Source organism: Nerophis lumbriciformis, linkage group LG02, assembly GCF_033978685.3.
Source record: "Nerophis lumbriciformis linkage group LG02, RoL_Nlum_v2.1, whole genome shotgun sequence".
In the NCBI taxonomy this organism is placed as follows: domain Eukaryota; kingdom Metazoa; phylum Chordata; class Actinopteri; order Syngnathiformes; family Syngnathidae; genus Nerophis; species Nerophis lumbriciformis.
This window is the reverse complement of record NC_084549.2, coordinates 4,088,056-4,090,000: the sequence shown is the minus strand read 5'-3', so window position 1 is coordinate 4,090,000 and position 1,945 is coordinate 4,088,056. Positions and strand designations below refer to the sequence as shown.

Genomic DNA, 1,945 nt, shown 5'->3' with positions numbered 1-1,945 from the left:
ACAGTTTAACGTGGACCCCGACTTAAACAAGTCATGTTCTGTGGTCTGGATTATGTTTTGTTTTATTTTTTCTTTGTTTTTGGACTCTTTTAGTTCCTGTTTGCGCTTCCTTGTTTGTTTTGTCACCATGGCGACTCATTAGTTTTTCACCTGTCTCATATGTTGGGGACACGCACCTGTTCTAATGAGGAGACTTCTATTTAAGCCTGATGTTGCCAGTTAGTCGGCCTGGCGACATTGTTCATGTCATGCTCTGTTTTGACTTTTCTTGCCATTGTTCGATTCATGCCGTGTCCAGTAAGTCTTTTTGTTTCATGTCCATAGTTCTTGCTATTTGTTTCAAGCCACAGTTTAGTGAGTTTTTTTCATGTTTTTAGTTGTTTCATGTCCATAGTTTATGCTAAGTCTTAGCCTTTGTTTCCTGCGTTAAGCTGTGCTTTCGCCTTGAGTCGCTTTTTGTAGTACTTTGAGTTTGAATAATTAAATAATGTTCCTACCTTCGAGCCTTGTCCAGTATATTGTCCGATTGCATCCCGGGAGAACAATCCTCGCAGTAAGCTGCGAAAACCTCCCCGTTATGACAAAACAAGTGTGAAAAACTTATTGGGGTGCTACCATTGAGTGGTCAATTGTACGGAATATGTACTGTACTGTGTAATGTACTAATAAAAGTTGCAACCAATCAAAAAAAAGCTTACTTCTCGCTGCGTTACAAAAAGCAGTTCCTCTGCGTTAGCTCGTACAATAACGGTGAGGCTCGAGCTTGGTTAATAAGCAGGTCACACAGCAGGTAAATGGGGTATTGGTGCTGGTTTTTGAATGTTTTTCAGAGGGCTGGAATAGATGACCCCCCCTTCCACCACCACCACGTTACTTGCATTGTTAGCTGCCTCTTGCTAGCAGTTTTCACTATTTAGACCACACAGAAAAGAGAAAGACGTGTAAAATTTCATACAAACACTCATGTTTTTGTCTATCTTTCACAGCAACTTCAGACTTTCCAGAGCTTGAGTTGCCCCGGCTTTTCCTTCTTCGACAGCTGCCAATCAAGCCTGCCGGCATCGAACCCGCCCGCCGGCCGCCCCGACGCGGGGTTCACCGCCGTGTCCGAGCTGGGACTGGAGCCCCGGCGGGAAACGCCGGGAGACGAGGGGGATTCTTCCGACGAGGACCTGGATAGCGACTCGGCCTGTAGCGTGGACTCGCCGTCCGGGTCGCCCGTGCCGGGTCGCCTCGCCCTCTGGGAGGGCGACTGCGGCGCCGACAGGAACATTTTCCAGCTCGGGGGAGAGCTGGATCTTGAGCAGATTGAGAGGAACTGAACCTCGGAGGACGACGTCTGGAATGGACTTTGCGACAGGGTAAGGACGATATGACCGCGACCGCTCGAAAGGTATGTGCCTCGGACTCTGACCGTCTTTAGTTGTTTTTATCGGGGTTTGCTCCGGAGAGTAAACGTGAGGGTTAGTCTTAAAAGAAAATTTAAAAAAAATCCCCCTGCTGTCTTCCGACCTGGTCACCCCTCCAGAGTCTTGTCGCTTCTGGTTTTTGTATGGCTCAAATTAGGCACAAACCACGGACCTTTCCCTCGGACTTTGCTGAATGTAGACTGGATGAGCTTTACGGGTTCAGGTGGACGTCACCATTCCGATGTTAACTCCAGCAGTACCACTTCATGGCCTTATTAACCTGGACGCCATATTCACAGCACATAGTTGTAGAGAACATCATGTCATGGCTGTCTTGACTTTACAATCATTTCTACAACTCTTATTAGAGATGTCGATAAATGCTTTAAAATGTAATATCGCAAATTATCGGTATCGTTTTCAAAAAGTATTAAAACGGCGCTGTATGGAGTGGTACACGGACGGTACAGTAAGAAAACAACAAAATATAAATTTGGGGTTATTTATTTACCAAATTTGCAAAATCTTCCACCAAA

General features: G+C 45.9%; 1 protein-coding gene across 1 annotated transcript in view; it reads left to right on the top strand.

Annotated features, from left to right (window-relative positions):
• Window positions 1-1,481, top strand: part of LOC133577635 (protein FAM53B-like) — a 140,722-nt gene extending 139,241 nt beyond the window's left edge. The window contains exon 5 of the mRNA XM_061931637.1: window positions 987-1,481. Coding sequence (XP_061787621.1) covers window positions 987-1,322 — 336 coding nt within the window. The 3' untranslated portion in view covers window positions 1,323-1,481. The remainder of the gene's footprint in view (window positions 1-986) is intronic.
• Window positions 1,482-1,945: the final 464 nt, after the last annotated feature.